General features: G+C 38.1%; 1 protein-coding gene across 1 annotated transcript; it reads right to left on the bottom strand.

Moving 5' to 3' along the window:
• Positions 1 to 876: 876 nt before the first annotated feature.
• On the bottom strand, positions 877 to 17,359 carry LOC139296363 (macrophage mannose receptor 1-like). The gene is made up of 31 exons (XM_070918747.1): positions 17,272 to 17,359; positions 16,619 to 16,975; positions 16,065 to 16,232; positions 15,094 to 15,249; positions 14,699 to 14,809; positions 14,123 to 14,260; positions 13,839 to 14,018; positions 13,023 to 13,177; positions 12,635 to 12,748; positions 12,040 to 12,155; positions 11,733 to 11,881; positions 11,445 to 11,644; positions 10,282 to 10,400; positions 10,015 to 10,087; positions 9,742 to 9,895; positions 8,960 to 8,998; positions 8,052 to 8,215; positions 7,869 to 7,930; positions 7,377 to 7,477; positions 7,146 to 7,288; positions 6,862 to 6,967; positions 6,435 to 6,562; positions 5,812 to 5,844; positions 5,145 to 5,247; positions 4,213 to 4,436; positions 3,530 to 3,695; positions 3,180 to 3,350; positions 2,954 to 3,070; positions 2,275 to 2,433; positions 1,736 to 1,762; positions 877 to 1,645 (listed from the first exon to the last, which is right to left on the bottom strand). The coding sequence occupies exons 1-31, from the start codon at positions 17,333 to 17,335 to the stop codon at positions 1,383 to 1,385; spliced, it is 4,260 nt and encodes a 1,419-aa protein (XP_070774848.1). The 5' UTR covers positions 17,336 to 17,359; the 3' UTR covers positions 877 to 1,382.
• Between the last annotated feature and the right edge of the window lie 3,115 nt (positions 17,360 to 20,474).

The raw sequence follows: 20,474 nt of genomic DNA, 5'->3' as shown, positions 1-20,474 counted from the left end.
CAGCGATGGAGAATGATTTATGTCAACAACCACTATAACCAACATGGCAACAAGTGCACTGGGACAAGACATGGCATGGATACTTCATCTTCATGACAGGTAGGAGAATGGACGTAAAATAACGTGAGTCAGATCCAACTTCTGTCTGTCTGTCACTATTTGTAAGCCTCTGCTCGCTAGTTTCTCTCCTAAATGTCTCTCCCTGCTCGCTCTGTGTCTATGTATTTACCCTCTAGCTGTGTTTTTGTTGATGTTATATAGGTTGCATTATGTGCTGTGCAACCAGGACTGAGAGCCTGTAGAGTGTAACGTGGTGAATATCTCCATTTTTGCATTTATTGATTACAGCCCCCTGTTGACTGTGTGCTCTGTGAATAGCCTGTGTAGAAGGTCTGTTAGTTGCTTGTGAGGGTAGCTTCTTCCTTTTGTTTTTGTCTTTAAGCTGTGCTGTGAATAATAGCTTCAACCTGACTAGAATACTCTAGGGCTTGTAGGATCTATTTGATATGCCAAGCATATTGGTAGGTGTGTGTAAGCCATGTATTTGATACATGCATTGATGCTTATTGATGTGAACATAAACGTCTGTGAATGTTTTTGGTCTTTTCAGCCATCAATAATATCTAAGTATAGCCTGTATCAAATTAATATTTGTAATACTGTATTGTACTTAATTTAAGCTCCTTGCATGTCTGATGGATATTAAAACTTATAATCGAGCTCCAAAACCGAGCTGAAAGGAGAGTGAATATTAGAAACACGACTCCATCAAATACTAAAACACGCTCTCCATGATAACTTTATGTGGTGATAATACTTTATGTCAGTGTTGCTTTCCCCATGCGGACAAAACGGCCAATTAATGCAACAGATTAATCAATTTCAGTGTTTATTTTTCATGTAAAACCTTGGAGACTGAGCAGTAACCACAACCGGCAGATAAATGTAAAGGTATAAAAGTACAATATTTTTGTCTGAGTGATCACTAAAAGTGTTGACACTCTACAAAATGCAAATAAAAACATGCTTAATTAGCTTAATTGTTTAAACTAAGTAAAGTTAAGCACTTCAACAAACCCTTTGAGTATGAAAGTATAGGAACAAGTCAAACATAACATTTTATGTAGATGCCCATGGGTTGTTATTTACAATATCTTTTAATACAATTGTTTTAATTCTCATCTGCAAGACATATTTCTAGACAGATAAATTGTAATCTACAGTACATTCAAGGATGATGAAATACAGTGGTGATATACTGTATGTCCTAAGGCCAGTTATTGCCAACAGGATTGAAATGTCTCTTATTTTATGTCATGTATGCCATCAACCATCTGCCCAAGATACACTATGTGCCCCAGTTGATTCTGCTGGTATTTACATCACACAGTTATAATAGGCCCAGGGTTCTCTTCCTCTGCATTTGCTACCAGTTTATTTGTGTCGACCACATCAGGCTGGGACTGCTCATTGCTGGAGAAGAGTGGGTTGTCGAAGGCAGTTAACTTTTCAGGGATAGCTAAGTGGCGGCCGGACTTCTTGAAGAGAAATAAGACGATGACTGTCCCTATGGCAATCGCCGCAATGACCAGCACAACTGCCAAAATGATGTGGCCTCGGGTTTGATGGAGTTTGATGGGATTTACTGTACAGATTCAACATGTAGATGATGAGACAGAAGAAATAAATTATAATTATGAGTCAAATAAGGATAGGATAAGGAGATGTAACTTACCAACTGTCGGTGGCGCTTGTTGTGATACTAGAAAGAAAACATGATCAAAACTTTTCAAAACGTGTACACTTTCTCTATAATTTCACTGACATTATATTCTAAATATCAAAATCAATTTATAAATATATTTTTGATTTAATTTGTGAGTTTCAACACTATATGATTCGATTAATCGATTAGTCAATTGAAAGACAATTAATTGGTAACATTTTTGATGATTGATTAACCTAATCGTTTATATTCATATTTGAAGCAAAAGTTCTTTAAATTTCAACCTCTGAAATGTGAGAATTTGCTGGATTTCTTTGTCATATATGACAAAGCAAATTTGGACAAAACTACCAAACTGAAGACATCACCATGTGCCCTAAAATTGTGAATGGCATTTTTTTTTTTACGTTATATTGATAAAACGATGAATCGATTAATCAAGAAAATAATGGACAGATTAATCAATAATGAAAGTAATCGTTAGTTGCAGCCATAGAAAACATTACTTTAATTCAAACTCCTAATCCTAATAAGTGGGATGGTCTCACCTTTTGGAGTTTTGCAAATATATCCTCTGTCGTACCACCGGTCAGCTGTTGTCCATCTCCCATCTGTAGTTCTAATCGATCCATAACTGTTATGATTAGGTTGACCTACAATCCAGTTATTGTAGTCCATGGCAGTTTTATCTAGCCACAGCCACATGCCTGGGGACAAATACAAATTAATTTTTTTGTTCTCTGTAGAGTTACTTTTTGTACCCATGAAGCGTTTCTTCAATTTGATACTCAATATCTTTTCTTTCAATGTAAACGGAAACAAGATTTCCAAATACGCGTGTATAGGGCAAACATATTAGCAGACAGTTGCCTAACACCAAACACAGAGCAACATTAGCATTTCTAGATGTGTAGAAAATCAGAACGAGATGAAAGATAAAACACTCTGTGGAGCTAAGGGGAACTGCAGAGCTGGGGGGTAATACCTCACAGGGTTGTCACTATGGGCGATGCCTTTCACATTACACATAGACATTTGATCCCTGATTGATTGAAACAGCTTTATATTTTTTTTCTCCATTTGCTATTGACCAAACGTAGTTTCTGGGCCTGTTTCAGTTCTCTATTCAGCAGAAATAAATAATTAAGCTACAGTGAGTTTGTGACCTATTTATTTCAGAGATCATTTTCCTTCTTTTTCATGAAAGAACAGACAATGTGACTGTACCTTTGTGAGTTCTATACAAGCCGATCCAGAAGGAGCTTTGGCTGTCTTGAAAAGCCTTGACATTGCTTTGAATGAAGTCTTGCTCAGAGGGATCTTCAATGCTGGCAAGAGTTCCACCTTCACAAACAAAGAAGCAAACCAACAAAGAACAGTAGGTCCTTAATTAAAGCTAAACACACCTGAGTGATTAAAAATATGTATTAGACCAACCGTAGAAAATCCTTACCATGTCTTACACAGTTAGCAGATGCGTTTGGCCACTCAGCCTTTTCTGTGACAAAGAGGTAACAATAACCCTTATATGGTATCCAGCTGTATGTCTGCCTAGAGTATCTGACTGAATCTGGGTCGTCAGGGCATAATCCCGGGTAATCGCTTGACTCTGTTGGTGGCACATCTGTGGATGAGAGAGACATTGATGATCAGCGAATTACTGTATAGTGCATGCTTTCAAATCCAATGCACTTAAGTAAGTACAACGGTAACAATTGTAACCATTTTCCAAACTGGTAAAGGCAGGGTGTATGTCAACATTAACAGGATAACATGATGATAATAAATGTACATGAGCCCAACCTGTAGTCTTCATACAAACGCTCGTCATATTCTGATTGCAGTCAGCAGTCCTCCATTTTCCATCTACATCCACAAACACACAAGGTTTGTCCGGGCTTGGTTCCCAATGAGCCCAGTTGGTTAAGGTGATATGCCAGCCATCAATATATCTGAAATATCCGGCAGTCTGAAAGCAAAGATTGATCAAACAGCATTCAGCATCATTAATTCAAAATATAGTCAAATTATTCTCTCAAGGAAATCTGTAATCTTTTGTGTTTTTTACAGTAAATACAATTCTCACAATTAGCTAGCCTCCACTACTGCTGAAAATACTGTTAAATGCTTTCTTTTGTAATATTTAGCTTGTTTAGCTTGTGGATCTAATTAATCTATATACATATGTAAAGGTACTGCTCTATTTGGATTTTGTGCGACATGTCATGACAAAAGCATAGAAGACTTTTAGATTCATAAAAGCCATCAATAAAATAAAATGACTTAGTAATTAATATTTATATTTAAAAAATCCAAAATATATCTAGATTTCAACAATTTTACAGAATACAATTGTTAATGTAAAAACCTAATTGTTGCCAGTTATCAACGTTTTTGCTTGAACAGCAATCAGCAAAAGTTTCAAGTTATAAGCAGAGGTTAGTCGTGTTTGCACTGTGCAGTTTGAGAGGCTTTCTGTCGGGTACCTCCATTTTGTTCAGTCCAATCCACAGAGGAGCTTTGAAAGCCATCAGCTCAATATAGACCTGTGACCACTCATTTCGCAGGCTAGCCAGTTTGGCACCATCACCGTCACAGTGCTTTTTGGCTGCATCCCAGGTCATTTGTTGAGTAACAACCTTGATAGAGTCATTAAATATTTTGACATAGCCGGTGGTTGTTGGTTCAGGGGAGTCTGGGAGAGTGGGGTCTGTTTAGGGTGAGAAATTTGAAAAGTTTAGTTTTTCCATCCATCTTAAGGTCGGTCGCTCTGTTGTATAGATGCTTAAAAGTTACTAGTCTTTTCCATTTATCTGAGAAGAATGAATTGACTCACTCACTCATTTCAAAAACTGTCCTGTATGACTAGGCCTATGTTTAAAATACAGTACAACACGTCTCAAATTTTATTGTTGAAATCATAATTTTGATCTTTGGGGAATATTGATTACAATACAGAACAGTCACACAGCAAATCATCAGTTGATTTAATACAATTGCTGCTGTTATAGGTACCCAAAAATTAAAAATTCACGCATTAATATTTAGTCAAAGCTTTTTTTAGTTCCAAGTAAATACATCTTGCATGTAATAGACCTAGTGTCTAAAGCCAAATAATTGCAAAGCGGAAATGAATTGTATCTCTTGTTTTCATCACTGACAAATATTTGTTCTAAAATACACCAACAGTTGCTCTCTTAGTCACGCACACACCATGTACCATACGCCTGCTGTTAGTGCAAGCGCCCACAACAACTGTAGGGTGCACACTGTTTAAGCATGAGGTAGGTGATGCTAAAAGTAAACGTTTAATTATAATAATAATAGTAATGATAGTGACATAGAAACATTGGACTATATAAAATCATTCTAGGCCATAGGAAATACATTCAAGAAAAAGGGCAGAGGATAGGCTCACCAACATTTCGAAGACAGACATATCCAGTGGCGCCATTGCAGGACTTTTTTATCCATTTTCCAATACCAATTTTGAGATCGGTTGTCATCACAGCACACTCTGTCTGGTGAAACAAATTGACAGTGAGGTAAAGAGCAAATTATGGTAAGATCCAGGGTCATTTTGGAGGGGTTATGATACAGTTTGTGCAGATAGATGCAATCATGCAGAAAGAGTTGGAAACTCTAATATTACTGCATTAACATGTAAATCACTATCTGTTAACAAACACTAGTTTAACTTGAACAAACCCAATGAGATAGCAGACCACTCAATAATTTCTATACAGTATACTGTACCTCTAAAAGGGTTCTCTGTAAATTCGTGATTTATTTATTGATTTTATTTATTTAGACATATTCATATAAATATCTTCACATAATAACCAACAAATCCCAAACAAATAATGTTTAAATGGATAATATAAACCAAGTGAAATAATGACGAACATAATAACATAACAGAGTAGGATTTTGTATTTGTGCTCTTATTGTCCCCTATTACACTTTCACAGTTCCTGGAATTTCTTTTTTCAAGCTGTTACAGTCCTTACAGTTTTATGACAGATATGCTGAAATTTGACAAATGAAGTTGTATTGCACATTACAGTGTGTCAAAAAAGTATTACCTGATGCATTGTAGGAGCCATGACATAATCCATCTTCAGTGTAGAATCAGGATGTCAGAAATTAGTATGAATACAGAAAATATGTGAGAGACAATACTGATGCATATAACTCAGCAAAATTCTGAACGGAGGTTGTATGTAGCTGAAGCATAACCCCAGCTTGTCATAAAAGTGTGATGTATTTTGGCTCCAAGTCAAGACAAATGAAGTGGTATTGCACATTACAATCAAAATATCAAAAAAGTTTTACCCCATAGTCCATATCATGCGTGTCATAAAAATTGTGATGATACTGGAAAATGATAGTGGAAAATCAGGATGTCAGCAATTCGAAGCAGTACACCAAAGAAATTTGTTATAAACAATACAGACGCATATAATTTATCAAAATGCTGAGTAAAGGTTGTGGCATAATGTCGGTTGTTTAGGCCCTAAGTTGACACAGTTATGCCTCAAGTACAGTAAAGTTTAAACATGTTACCCCAAAATGGTCGTGTATAATTCGATCATGGTAGTGCTGCCGCAATAGGGTTTTCATGAAAAATACAAAAAGAACATAGTTAGTAGTGCAGCACATAACTCATGAACTTGACATTACAATACAAAAATCAGTGTCCACTTACTTCAGACCCCCAGTTGCTGTATCGCATTGGTCGCCCATCAGTCCAATAAAATTGGTTTCCATTTACATTATGCAAACCAATCCACAGGTCTGTGGTAGGTGCCTCAGCCATTGTAGTTGTCAAAAACACTGAAAATGTAGCCACATATTGGTGATTTAAGGTTTAGATCTTTTTTCTACGTGTAATTTTTTTTGTTCCCCAGATTTGCCTACATATACCTAAATGTATATATATATATATGTGTGTGTGTGTGTGTTTAGCACATTTGGTGATTCTTGTTTCTTTTCTGTCTTTTCTGTATTCTTTGGGATGCACTGTGGCACTAGTCAGCACTAACAGGCACCTGTATCTATGGACATTCACATTTTTTGAAATATGCATTATATGCATTTCTCTGGAATAAAAAAAGTGATGAATGAAAACAAACCTTGCACATGTCTTGAGAGAATTGAGGCCAGATTTCCTCCCATTGCTTTGCATTGTGTCTGTGCTCCATCCCATGTCTCGTTCCGGTTATTAATGATGTTGTAACACTATAGGTGAAAAACCAACAGCTTTGTGTGATATCTCAAAAGAGCAGTAGGTTATTTTTTATCCATAGATCGATGCTTTGTCATATTGAAGGCCCATTTCATTGCAGGCACTGAGATTTTAATTCTACATCAGTTCCATCCTGCCAAACAAATATAAGAATTAAAAGTGACCTCTGACCTTTGAGTCAAACTTTTTCCAGTTTTGGGGACAGCCACCTCTTGGAGGAACTGTTGGCGCTACAGTGGCGTTGACAGGTGGTGAGCTGCTGCGTTTACATATTGACCTGTGCTCAAACCCACAACTATAATCATGCCAGAACCCTGTGAACCAATCCAAAATATTCATTATAATATTTCATTATATGAATTTATGCCTGTTAACATTAATCAGTTTTAGGAGGTTACTCACCCATGGAGATAGTCATAACAGCACAATTCTCATCATTGTTCAGGAAATCAGGTTGATTTTCATCCCACCTTTGAAACACCACTGGGGAACCATCCATCCACCTTTTTATAACACAGTCAGTTGAAAATTTAAGACCCATTCATGGCACACACTTACTTTCATTTCCATTTCTCCATTTTTTTTTTCATGCAAAATAGTTAGACAAAATCCACACAATTTTGTTCGAAGAAGCTGCACTAATTAATATTTGTATATTAACAATTTTTATAAATGAGCATGTAATGTGAGTGGTTGCTTCTAATGGCGAACCTACAGAACTACCACTCAACCACAACAGTAACTATTTTGAAAATGTTCTAATAAAATTGCATACAGCCCAACAAATTATTCAACTGGTCAAATCATCTATATGTCATACTCACATAATTTTGATACTTTTTTTTTGACTTCCTTTCTCATTTATATTTAATCCATTATTTCATTCATACTCACCCATATGTTTTATCAAGATCTACGGTCAGGCCTATCCAGTAAGACCCATACTTTCTGGATAGCTACACACACAGACAGAGGCACATGGTAAAACCAGCAGTACTTACGTTGCAGTATATTCTGAGCTTAAATGCCATGGCTAAAGAGTAATGGAAGGAATGGAGTATAAATGTCTCTACTCACCTGTTTCCACAAAAAAACACTTTCAGCTTCACTGTTGATAGTTACCAAGTCACTATGCCTCTGTTGGCAGTAGTGACGAGCTTCTGCCATGGCCATCGACAAGCTGTTAAAATAATACTGATTCCCATTCCATTCTAGCCACCCGTCTGAGGTCCTGTTGTAGTCTGCAAACATGTTAGACATATGTCATATATTAAAGTACATGTGTAGATTCAGATTTTCTCTATGCAGGGCTCTATGGATGGCAATGTCAGTTGCCGGTTGGTTGGTGCACCACTTTGGTCTTGACAGAAATATCTCAACAACTGTTGGATGGATATCTGTGAAATGTTGTACAGACATTCATGGTCCCCAGAGGTTGAATCCTGACTTTAGTGATCCCCTGACCTATTATCTAACGCCACCAGCAGGTCAAAGTTTTTACTTGTCCAGGGAATTGTCTCAATTTCTACTTGATGGATTGGCACAACATTTCGTCCAAACACTACCTACTGACTTTGGTGATGGCAAAACTAATGACATTCCCATCAGCTTCATCTCTACTATGTGTTCAGTGCTAATTAGTATATGTTAGCATGTTAACATGCCAAGCTAAGATGTGAAAATGCTAAACATTATACCTGCTTAGCATCAGCATTGTAGCATAGTCTTCGCGGGCATGTTAGCATTCTAATGTTAGCATTTAGCTTAAGTACAGCCTCACAGAGCTGCAAGCATGGCTGTAGACTCTATAAAGTCTGTGTGTAATGTTTAAATGTAAAAATGTGGTGCCAGTGTGCAACACTAAATATTAAACGAGGATCAACTCATGGAGAAGTAATAAAAGCAGTAAATTTAAACCATACATTAGAAAATAAGATTGGTGCCAAAAGTGTATTTGTGATGTTTTCTAAAATTGGCCCACTTACCACGTGTGACAGGGTCTGGAGGCGGCTTTGGTGTCACTCCTTTAAGGACAAAGACAGAAGATAATTATACTCAGAACACTGAATAAAGCACTGGAGTGATAGTAAGCAGAGTTGAGAAGAGGTCTGTACGCAGGGTTTTAGGAATATAGAGGTCCAAAAACTGAGCTTGCTAGGGGGGCCTGGTGGCGTGCTCCACCGAAAATAATTAGATCTCCCTTATCTAAATATGTGCATTTTAAGACATTTGGAAGGCAGAGTTTTGATAACAATAGTTAAAACCATGTCAGTGGTTTGAATTAAAGAATTGCGTCTCAAACAGTGCATAAACATAAACGAAATGTGTGTTATACAATAAAATATTCATTTAATACTTTATGATTACACAATAATTGTGCTAGGTGTTTGTGTTAAATTGAGCCTAAAGGTTCCACTGAACATATTACCACAGAATATATATATACAGGGACATAATGCTAATCCTATCCTGGGCACAGTGGACAGTACTTGATCCTCTTTTCTAATCTCTAGTTGAGCTTTAATTAACGGAGTCTTTTAATTTAACACAGGGTCAATTGATATTTGTATGTAAATGTTAACAGCCTCCGCTAAACTAATCCTGCAATCAAAAAAAAATATATAGGGGTACCTAATTTTAACATGAATTTCAGGTCAGATGAGCAAGTCTGTAATCTTGGCGTTGTACGATGTCCTTTGCCGCACCAAGGTTAAATTATTTTTAGGCAATGCTCAGAGAAAGAAATGGTTTCAGTCCCTCATTTTACCTGCACGGATCTGGCACAGCCATCCATGGTACGTCTCACAGTGCACATCGTTCCAAGACCCACCCCTATCCCGCCTATGTACTTTGAATTCAGTGCAAGATTCCACGTTATTTTTATTGTTTGGCTCTCCTTCCTCCCAGTGTTGGAACTGCAGCTGTAAACAAAATAATAATAATAAAAAAAACATTGATTTCTAATTATATTGACTATTTTATAGTCTGCTAAACTAAAAATGATTGACTCAACTATTAAAGTAGAAAACTGTTAACTCACTGGGGATCCATCGCTCCATACATAACCGGTGGCTGGGTCAGGGGCACTAAGTCCAATCCAGACTGCTTCATAGCTATAAGTGACAAATTTATATCAATGATTCAAGTATAAGTACAATGTTAAAAGAACAAACTTCTGCCTAACTTAACAGTAGTCTGTTGAAACACTGTCCCAGTGTTCTGCTGGACACTAGCCAAACTTAATCTTCTGCTGGAATCAGTTTTGTATTTTCTTAATTTTGTACTTGTACTACTTCTCATACTGTACCGATATGGCATAATTTCTTGATCAGCAGCGCTGTGGATGCTGAGCAGGTCTCCTCCGATGACCCTGCAGTAATCTCTGGCCTCATACCAGGTCTTGTATGTAGATGACTCTGTAAAGAACTTAAACACAAGGCAGAGAGGTTCAACATGGTTTGGTAGTGTCACTTCACAATAAGCTCTGATTCATTATTTAAAGGGACAAACAATGTTTTGTTGTCTTTGCACTTGTGTTGCTATTGGAGTAGTTTCAATGTTTCACTTATAAGTAGTAGCACTAGTGTGTACACATTTCTATGTATCTGAACCATGGTACTTGAAATGTCTAACACATTTGTTTTGAGTGAGGAAAGAATTCTAATTCAAGACTCCATATTAATGGGTGTCCTATAAACACTATTGGGTAACCAGCTAACAGAGTGGAGATGTCCTCTACTCTACTAAGTACTCTACTGGACATTTTATCATTTCCTACAATGTAGATGCACTATAAAGCTATCGCTTCACGGAGGAGCAAGGTTTTCAGCAACCATTAACTCTCTGAGTATATGTAGGGTATTTGAGTGTTGTATTAACATAGACTTGAAAAATCTGAATATATCCTTTAATCTGAGGTGCAGTGTTTTCTCTACATGCATTCATCAGTTGTGCTGCAGCGCTAATCATTTAGCAATGGTTATATAAAAATCTCCCCAAATGCAATAAACTTGCCATCTGTACTTTAAGCAGCCAGAGTCTGGGACAAGCAAGGATTATAAATTGAACACCCCCAGACATCGCCTGTTTGTTATCGGTTGTTGGCGGCAACGAAGGCTCTGCTGCTGGTTTCACTACATACCTATTACAACAAAGTTCAGCAAAGACGTAGAGACTATGCAGTACAGCTCAAAAGCATTACTTTTCCTGTCATTATTTTTGTCGGATTTTGATTTAACATGATTTCATTTGATTTGACGTTATTTGTATTGTATTATATGTTCAATAAAAGTGCATATTTTGATTAAACGTAATTCGACATCTACAACTGTGTACAAATATGTGCCTTAAACCCTTCTTGTCAGCGTACGTGCTAAATATCATCCGGTGGCGCAAAACAAAAATCACGCAGTTATGCACCTGGGTAAACACTGAAGGTGGATGTTGTTGTTTTTTCACATGTGGCTGTACCTTAAAGCAATAGTTTCTTGATCCCAATCGAGTCCAGTCATCAACACACCCAGTAGGGGCATGAGTGGGTGGTTCAGGGGTTAAAATTGCCCCCTCGGCCAGGTGTTTGCAGATGTATTTCTCCTTATTGGTACAGGGCAGCAGATCCCAGAGGCCAGCAAAAATTCCAGTTGTCATGGCAACACAGCCCTGTTGGTGACCTTGCATTGTTGAGGGAGAAATTGTGAAATGTCAATTGTGAAGCTGCTTCTTGCCACAGCTTAGAGAGAGTTTAAAATTTCTCAATACCTGGCATTTCAGCATTCCAGTGAGTAAATCTCACTGAGTCTTTGTTGGTCCACACAAATTGATCAACGTTTTTCTGGTTTGAGAGGCCCAGCCAGAAGTGTTTCTCTGGTCTCATCCCCACCAAGCTGACAAGGAATGCATTATCCACCCTGGAAATATTTACATAAGTAGGATCATAGGATTTCTGGTGAGACTAAATGTTGTACAGTAACAAAACATTATATGATTGTTTGTAAATCCCAATACATTTGAGCTTCTGAAATGTGATATTGCTCAGAACATTTGGAGTAAAAATAAATGTTCTTACCCATTTGAAACATCAGCTAAGTAAGAATCTGAACTCTTGCAGTCATCTTTAGCTTCATCAAAAGTTTTGGTCTGTGTGCCTATAAAGTAGCAGTACGAGCCATGTCTTCTCCACCCCTGGATTGTTGGAAAACAAAAACAGTGAAGAAAGACCATTGTATGATTTTTCATTGTGTTTTCATGTAGGGTGCCTTGCTCAAGGGCACCTCAACAGTGCCCAGGAGGTGAACTGGCGCCTCTCCAGCTACCAGTCCACACTCTGTTCCGTGATCTGTGCTGGACTTGAACTGTCCACCGCCCCGGTTCCCAAGCCAAGTCCCTATGACCTGAGCTACTGTTGCCCCTACCCAGTCATTAGAGACTGAATATGACAATGAATGGGCTGAAAGGAACACACTCCACCAATGTTCACCATGGTTGTCTTATTTTTCAATAACTTTTCAAACTTATGCCATATCAGAAAAAGTTGGAAGATGCTATCATCACATTATTGTATAAATTGAAACTTGGCATAAATGCAGGGTAAGGTATTATAAAGTTAAATAAGGTTAAACAAACAATTTTTAAATAGATAAAAATAAGTCAACTTAACGCACCGTTTTGCAGCCTGCATCTTGCTCCACTTCATCTCCAGTGGGTTTTGAGGCACTCATCTTCATACAAATGAAGCCGTGTTTCTCCTCACATACATGGTCGGCCCAGTTCCCGTTCTGCAACCGCAAAGTTTTTATTTATGTGGAGACTGGATGTACTGGAAAGTACTAGAGTCAATGTACTGGTAAATCAAACGTCAAACAAACACACCATAGTCTTGAAACTGTACAAATACAGACATATTCACAAGTAACGTGTGTAGTTGCACAATTTGCAGTATTGCTGCTGATAAATCAGGTTGAAGAGCATGCCACATTCTATCAGTGAGTGTATGTTATGTACATATACAAGAAGCTAATATGTGCACCATACACACATGGTACTCCTTACCTCTCCCCTGATGAGAACACAGTCCTTTATATCAGTGGCGACAGCAGGTTTCCCAAATTCCCAGCTAGTGAAACTGACAGTAGAGTGGTCAATCCAGTCAAACAGCCTCTCTGTCTGCCTGTCATTCAGGCCAATCCAAAGCTCATCAGTGGATGCTGCAGACATTTACAAAACTTAATATGTTACTAATGGAGAACAGACATTCATGTGTTTTTGTTCACATTATTCTTGTGGAGCTCTCAACTTACTGTGCTCGCTTACTGTATTTTGTGTCATTTATAGAATGGAGGACAGCGTTAGTTCAGACAGAGCACTGAAGTCATGCTTGCATTAGCTGATTGGCATGAGCTGCTTCTCACTCACTGACTTATTCTTCAGCTGTTTGGATACCAGCTGGCTAGTAGCATCAATCATATTTATGAAGGTTTACGATGCAGCCATTATAACCTGACACTACACATGACTAATTATCGTGTAGCTGTAGTTGTAGCTCTCTCCACCACCCCAATCACCTCCTCATGTGGTAAACGTTTAACTAACCCTAAACCTTGCCTGAATTAAAGACCACCTCCACTAACATCATTGCTAAGAAACAATTACACAAATGTAATAATGACCTTCAGAGAAAAATTGATCACGAAAAAAGATGTACAATAAAATAATGTTAATTAATATAATGTTAGTTAATCAGAGCAGCGCATCACAATGCCAGGAAAAAAGAAAGGCCTGAGGGCTTAAAGGGTTGTTGTTTGTTGTAAGGATTTCTTTCTCAAGTTAAACTTGTGTTTGTTGTTATTGTTTATTGTCTTCACATACCGTATCCAAGTTGTGAAATGACAAAGCTTTGGTCCTCCACATTGCGGATGCTGACTAGGTCTCCTCCTTCATTACGACACTGCCTCTGAGCATCAGACCATGTTTTCTGAGTACGATTGAGGTGGAAGCAGTGGCCATTGTAGGGAATCCAAGGTCTTGAACAAAATCCTGTCTCAACAGCTGATCATGAAAAGAACAAATAATTATAATTACTGATTTTGACAATATACAATTCGCTATGGTTCCCAGGGGATTTGCAGAATAGAATAGATATTTTTCTTTACCTTGCGTAGGCAGTTGCTCTGCAGCTTTACTATAGCAGATGTACCCAAGTTTCTTACTGCAGGGTGAACTTTGCCAGGAGTACTGTACAGCTGGATCAACAATTGCACAGTTGTGTCCTGGATTAGGAAGTGGATGTCCTGAAACAAGATGATGGTTATGCTTGACATGTTGGTTTTGCAAACAGATCATATCAGCTCTCAGATTTGTCTTAGTCTTATAGTCTCGCACATAACCCTCTGTAAAACCACAAATTGTCAAGTTTACTCTTCAGATTTTGGATGGATTCAACAAACAAGATATAACCTGTTCATTTATGAGCTTCAGAAGTGCTGGTTGGCAGATCTTGTTACCTTTGTACAGAGCCAGGCTAGCTGTTTCCCCCTGTTTCCAGTCTTTATGCTAAGCTAAGTTAACCGGCCGCTGGCTGTAGTAATCTTATATTTAACGGACAAATATGAGTGTAGTATTGATCTTTTGATCTCTGCTTGAGCTTGCAGGTATTGATTGAGTTTAGCCAATACATTTTAATATATCAGAATAAAAACACAAGGTATTGAAGTGGAGGAAATACCTACCTGAGTCCCATTTCAGATAACGGTAAGGCCTCCCATTAGACCATTTCCAGCCATGTTCTGGATCTACGACCAGCCCAGTCCAAAGCTTATTGCCCCCTATTCCTAGTAGTGCTGGTGGGGGCATTGGAAACAAAAAAGACAAAATAATGAGTCTTTCCCTGTGTCATTAGTTGTTAGAAAGGCTCAAAGTTCCTGATTATTTTGACAACACAACAGTATCCATGCAAACATTCAGATTTATCAGTGCAAATAATGTGATTAAAGCATTTAATTAAATAACAAATAATAAATAAAATTAATTAATTAAAAATTATAAAAAGTTGTTATAAAATATAAACAATTATGTACGAAATAAAGATTATAAATAAAATCCAGTTAAGTCAGAGGCACCTTACCTGTGACATAAGCCTGCTCGTGAGGATCGGTGATACTGAGCAGGGAGGCTCCCTGCTGTTTGCAGCTGGTTTCAGCCTGTGGCCAAGTCAGAGCTGACTGTGTGTTGAGCTGGTAATACGCTCCTGTTATTGGGTGGATATTCCAGTCTTCTTTGGCTATGAATATATGTCCAAGTAATGGATATATTATGTTTACTACAAAGTATAGTACTTCCTGTAACTACAGTTATATAGTTTTCTCTTCATTAAATGATGGAGATTGAATCAGCTATAAAGGTAGGCCCTAAATCATGATAGCTCCTGACAGTGTTTGCAACTTGCCACGTTGCGACTTTCTCATTAGATTTGGTGACTTTTTAAGACCCATTCAGCCACTTTTTTTTTGCTCCTAGCGATAAATCTAGCAACTTTTAGGGCAGAAGTTAACTCCTCACCCCTATAGAGAGTAGCCAATATGCTCTCATGTGGCTGTGGCTCTCATAATTGTACGTACCCAGCGACCAATCACTGATCCCAATTGTTTGTCAGGGTAACTCCTTCTCCTTTTTGCTTTTGTTCTTAATGATTTAACTTGATTACTTAAGTTTTATTTTAACACAGAGTTTGCAAGAGTGATTTCATTTCAGTGTCTGGATCCTCTTTATTCATGACACTTCACTTCCAGTCTATACAAAAGCCTTAAGTGTTTGAAATTAGAGGTAGATTTAGTTGCATATTGATGAGATGATTACAGCGTTTAAGTTTAGCTTGACTTCATTTTTTTAAATCTTGTATATATGTAAATAGTCACAGTATGATGTCTCGAATATGCAAATTAAGGAGTGACATAATCTAATAATTGGCAACACTGGCTCCTGAAAGATTTCATGGCTCACCTATTTTCAGTCAGTATACATTGCATTGTAGATATGGCCTTCCCTCACTGCAGTACAAAAAAACATTTTCACAACATTTTCACAGGCAGTACTCACAAGTAATTGGGCAGTAGCCCCAGCGTTGACTTTGAAATTTTGTTTCAACTGCACACCAAAGATGCCCTGAGGATTCAATGGTGGTGCAGTCTGAGTACCACTTGTCTTTGTACTGGAAGGGAAACATGCATGGCATTCCAGCTGCATTTCCACCAATGGCATAAAGTTCTAAAAGGGGATAAGAACAAAACAAAGATCAGTTTCTGTATCTGCAGTCATATACCTTTTTATAACAACATACGACAAACCATAAAACATGCTAAATTCTATTTTAAATGCAGGATGGATTCCTGAGAATGTCTGTTTTTATATTTTCCACAATTCAAATGAAGATTTCTAAAAGAAAATATGACTATATGGCATATGTTAAGTAAAAAGCAATGCATGAGTAGCTGTTAATGATGTTAATAGAATTTTTAACATAACCCCACATCTTTAAAATATTACCTTTTAAAACTGGCATCTTCATCATTCTAGTTGATTTGAAATTCTATGAAAATGGTTATGTTTTAGTACAAGTCCTTCAAAAACAACTGTTTTATCAACTACTGTACCTCTGTATGTTCTTGTGCAAGCACCACTGGACGTCCCTGAGATTGTGAGGTGGTTATTGGGTCCTATTGTTTTGGAGAGAACTGCTGTGTTATCTGCTGTGAGCTCAATGTAAAGCTCTTGGCCTTTGAGGGTGAGCACTGTTTCATTCTTGCATTCCCACTTTTGGAGTTCGCTGTTTTCGTCACAATCGTAGAGACTTATTTCACTTCCAACACTTTTCCCCTGGACTCCCAGGCACTTCTTCCTTTGATGGACCAGAAGTCGTTCACCAGTTGTCCAGCGTATTTGATTGCAGTAGTTATTTGTTTTAGTCAGACACACACCAGTGGCCTTGTTAGTTAGTTGAAATGGTGAATCTGAAGAGAAAGAATTACACACCTTTGATTTTGATGTTTATTGCAGACTAAATCACAGCCCATCATAGTTGTTTCAGTTGTCAAATACGATTTTACATTATTATTACAATAATACTGACAATTATTTACACCTCAATATTAAACTGTAGCAAATATCCAAGAATTTATTTAGCACAGGTGATGCACCCTGACAACATACACAATGACATATGGTAAAGGATACAACAGTCTCACATATGGAATAGAGTGCACGCAATCTCACAAAAAACTCAAAATTAAACGTTGGAATACTGTACCATCAGAAGCCAAACATTGTAATGTTTGGATGAGGACCACAAAGGCTGCACAAGTTAACTTCATTGTTAGAATTCTTCTGAGATGTCTTACAGCAAAATACTATATCCATGCATGTCTCGCAGAGGATTCAAGAGTTGTGTGAATGATTGTTGAAAGTCAATCTTAATAGGACTGACACATCCTGTCTCGTCACATCATTTCGTAACCCAAATGCTGATATTTGCACACACTGTTTCATTGCAATTAATCATTCTCAGGAATACATGAACATTACTTCGTGTGCCATTGCATAATAAACAGAAACAGTGGGAAAACAGGAAGTCCTAGTATCATGCCAGTCAACGCAGATCCCAAACACATGAAACATGAAAACATTTATGAATTTTCATTGTGATAGCTTTCCTTTATCTTTATATTATTTATTAACACCCCCATTGGTTGCCATTAAGGTAACCACCAACATATTAATCATCTACAGTAGTATTCCTGAAGTTATTTCACATTTGAGTTTGATGATTTTGCTAGTATATGTAAAGACAGAGAAGCAGATATGATACAAAGTGCAGAATAAACAGATTTTACAGGATGTTGCGGTTGACCGTTTGAAATTCTTGTTGACTCCAACTTCACTGGAGAAGGTATTGTGCAATGTTCACAACAAGGAAGCTATCATAATGCTGACTTTCAGTTGTTTTGATTTTCTTTTTTCTCCACAAGCAAATGCTAGACATTGTCAAGAATTCGATGTCAGAAAGACCCAAATGTTCTAAATCCTTTTATGGTTAAAACCTTTTGAACATCAGTTACAGTTTAGTGTGTTTCATGGAATGGCTTGTTTGATCATTTAATCTTCACACTCTAGAATACTTCTCCGCAGACATAACTCAATAGTACTGGTGCGTTAAAAAACAGTATTTACAAGGACTGAAGGCAGGTTTACAGTCAATAACAAGAAGGCAGTCAGACAAGGCAAACAAACCCAGTTGGCTTGGTAATGACACGCCAAGCCAACCTTGACAGAACTATCGCAGACAAAAACCAACGGATTATTTTTCCTCCTTTCGTCTCATACCACTTAATGTCTCCTTGTACCTGCATGGGTTTTTTAGCTTGTCTTTTGTATTTTTTTGCGTATTTGTATATCTATGGTGTATCTATTGTGTAAATTAATATGTTCTATTTACATGATGGTTTTATTTTTGTTATAATGTGTTGAATGTTGTCTTTCTGCAATATGAGCTCACCATGGCAAATACCTTCCAATGTTTGTTGTAATAGCAATTAAGTTAATGCAGCTCAACATCTTTTTGCCTTCATCAGCAGATGGAGGTTGCTCAGTTATCATGTAGATGGTTCAGTTGTTATGATGTGCCCACATGATAACAGGTGGTTGTAAATGGGCAGTGAAAGGGTGGGGTTTTGACCCCCATCTTTGTTCAAAGAGATTGTGAATGGCCTCCTTGATCATTATCCAGCTATACTCTGACTCCTGGGTGATGAAATGTCAGTGCTGTGACTGGTTTTGGTGTGATGTTCATAGACAGCTGTAAACATATGATCCATATACAACAACCTGTTATCACCATTTTTCGGTCAATGGAACCTGGAAGTTCTGGTCTAACCACATACAGAATATGAAGTATACGAAGTATCAATCCATCCATCCACATCACACACACATACACTACATGGACAAAAGTATTGGGCCACTCCTCTTAATCATTGAATTCAGGTGTTTCATTCAGTCCCATTGCCACAGGTGTATAAAATCAAGCACCTAGCCATGCAGTCTGCCTTTACAAATATTTGTGAAAGAATGGGTTGTTCTAAAGAGCTCACTGAATTCGAACGTGGTACTGTAATAGGATGCCACCATTGCAACAAGTCAGTTCGTGAAATTTCTTCTCTCCTAGATATTCCACGATCAACTTTAAGTGGTATTATTGCAAAGTGGAAACATTTAAGAACCACAGCAACTCAGCCACGAAGTGGCAGACCACGTAATGTTACAGAGCGGGGTCGCCGAGTGCTGAGGCGCATAGTGCGTAAAAGTTGCCAAAGCTCTGCTGACTCAATAACTGCAGAGTTCCAAACCAGCTCTGGCAGTAATATCAGCACCAAAACTGTGCGCTGGGAGCTTCATGGCATGGGTTTCCATGGCCGAGCAGCTGCATGCAAGCCTTACGTCACCAAGCGTCGGATGGAGTGGTGTAAAGCACGCCGCCACTGGACTCTGGAGCAGTGGAAACGTGTTCTGTGGAGCGACGAATCACGCTTCTCTATCTGACAGTCTGATGGATGCGTCTGGGTTTGGCAAATGCCAGGAGAACGTTACTGCCTGACTGCATTATGCCAACTGTAAAGTTTGGTGGAGGAGGGATAATGCTATGGAGTTGTTTTTCTGGTGTTGGCCTAGGCCCCTTAGTTCCAGTGAAGGGACATCTTAATGCTTCATCTTACCAAGTCATTTTGGACAATTCTACACTTCTAACTTTGTGGAAACAGTTTGGGGAAGGCCCTTTTCTGTTCCAGCATGACTGTGCCCCAGTGCACAAAGCAAGGTCCATAAAGGCATGGTTGGATGAGTTTGGTGTGGAAGAACTTGACTGGCCCGCACAGAGCCCTGACCTCAATCCCATTGAACACCTTTGGGATGAACTAGAACGGAGATTGCGAGCCAGGCCCTCTCGTCCAACATCAGTGTCTGACCTGACAAATGCTCTTCTGGATGAATGGGCAAAGATTCCCACAGACAAGCTCCAAAATCTTGTAGAAAGCCTTCCCAGAAGAGTGGAAGCTGTTATAGCTGCAAAGGGGGGACCAACTTCATATTAATGCCTATGAATTTGGAATGGGATGTCATAAAATCTCCTTTAGTTGTAATGTGTAGGTGGCCCAATACTTTTGTCCATATAGTGTACATACAGTGTTAGAGTCATGCACTAAATGCCAGGAAGTATAAAATAAGATGAGCAGACGCATGATTACGGTTGATGAATCAATGTCAGCTAAGGAAGTAAATGCTGTGCTCATTGTCCCACACCCTCGACTTGCAGAAACAGCAGAGGAAGTAGGCTTGCTAACTTAGGCACCCACATCTGAATACTCGCACAATGATAATTATTTCTGTATGGTAAATGGATTTATGCATTGTGTTGTCATTAGAGTTTATTTATACCGGGTTATAGACAGCAGGATTTGG

The sequence above is a fragment of the Enoplosus armatus genome, chromosome 14 (assembly GCF_043641665.1).
Source record: "Enoplosus armatus isolate fEnoArm2 chromosome 14, fEnoArm2.hap1, whole genome shotgun sequence".
NCBI classification, from domain to species: Eukaryota; Metazoa; Chordata; class Actinopteri; order Centrarchiformes; family Enoplosidae; genus Enoplosus; species Enoplosus armatus.
Note: the sequence above shows the minus strand (reverse complement) of the source record. Positions and strands in the feature narration are given on the sequence as shown.